Source organism: Calidris pugnax, unplaced genomic scaffold (genome assembly GCF_001431845.1).
Source record: "Calidris pugnax isolate Ruff unplaced genomic scaffold, ASM143184v1 scaffold100, whole genome shotgun sequence".
Classification (NCBI taxonomy): domain Eukaryota; kingdom Metazoa; phylum Chordata; class Aves; order Charadriiformes; family Scolopacidae; genus Calidris; species Calidris pugnax.
The window spans coordinates 136,416-136,833 of NW_015090826.1; the positions used below are offsets into that span (position 1 = coordinate 136,416).

The window sequence follows — 418 nt, forward strand, 5'->3', positions numbered from 1 at the left end:
CCCCCCCAGGGCCCAGGCCGAACCCACCGGGCCGCGCCCCCGCCGGCCCGTAAGCCGGGTCCTGGGTACCCTGAGAGACCCAAGGCGCTTCCCCGTGAACGGGTACCCCCCCTCCCAACCCCGCCGCCGTCCCTACCGGAGCTGCGGCTCATGCGCTTCTCCCAGCCCGCGGGCAGCTTCTCCTCCTCCGCCATCTTCCCTCGGCTGCGCCTCCCGCACCCGGCCCGGCCCCATTGGCGCGGGGAAGGGGGCGGGCCCAACCCTCCCCTTTCCAGCCTCCCATTGGTCCAAGGCAAGGCAGCGCCCACCCTCCCCGCTCTACCATTGGTGAACGCGCCCGCCCTTCCGGCGCTGATTGGCTGCGGGCGGGAGGCCGCATTGAGGCAGGAAGGGGGCGTGACACGTGACCAAGGAGGGG

General features: G+C 73.7%; 1 protein-coding gene across 1 annotated transcript in view; it reads right to left on the reverse strand.

Moving 5' to 3' along the window:
* The window catches only part of PIN1 (peptidylprolyl cis/trans isomerase, NIMA-interacting 1), a 16,302-nt gene extending 16,010 nt beyond the window's left edge, over window positions 1-292 (reverse strand). Inside the window, exon 1 of the mRNA XM_014940202.1 lies at window positions 137-292. Within this exon, the coding sequence (XP_014795688.1) occupies window positions 137-194 (58 nt within the window). The 5' untranslated portion in view covers window positions 195-292. The remainder of the gene's footprint in view (window positions 1-136) is intronic.
* Window positions 293-418: the final 126 nt, after the last annotated feature.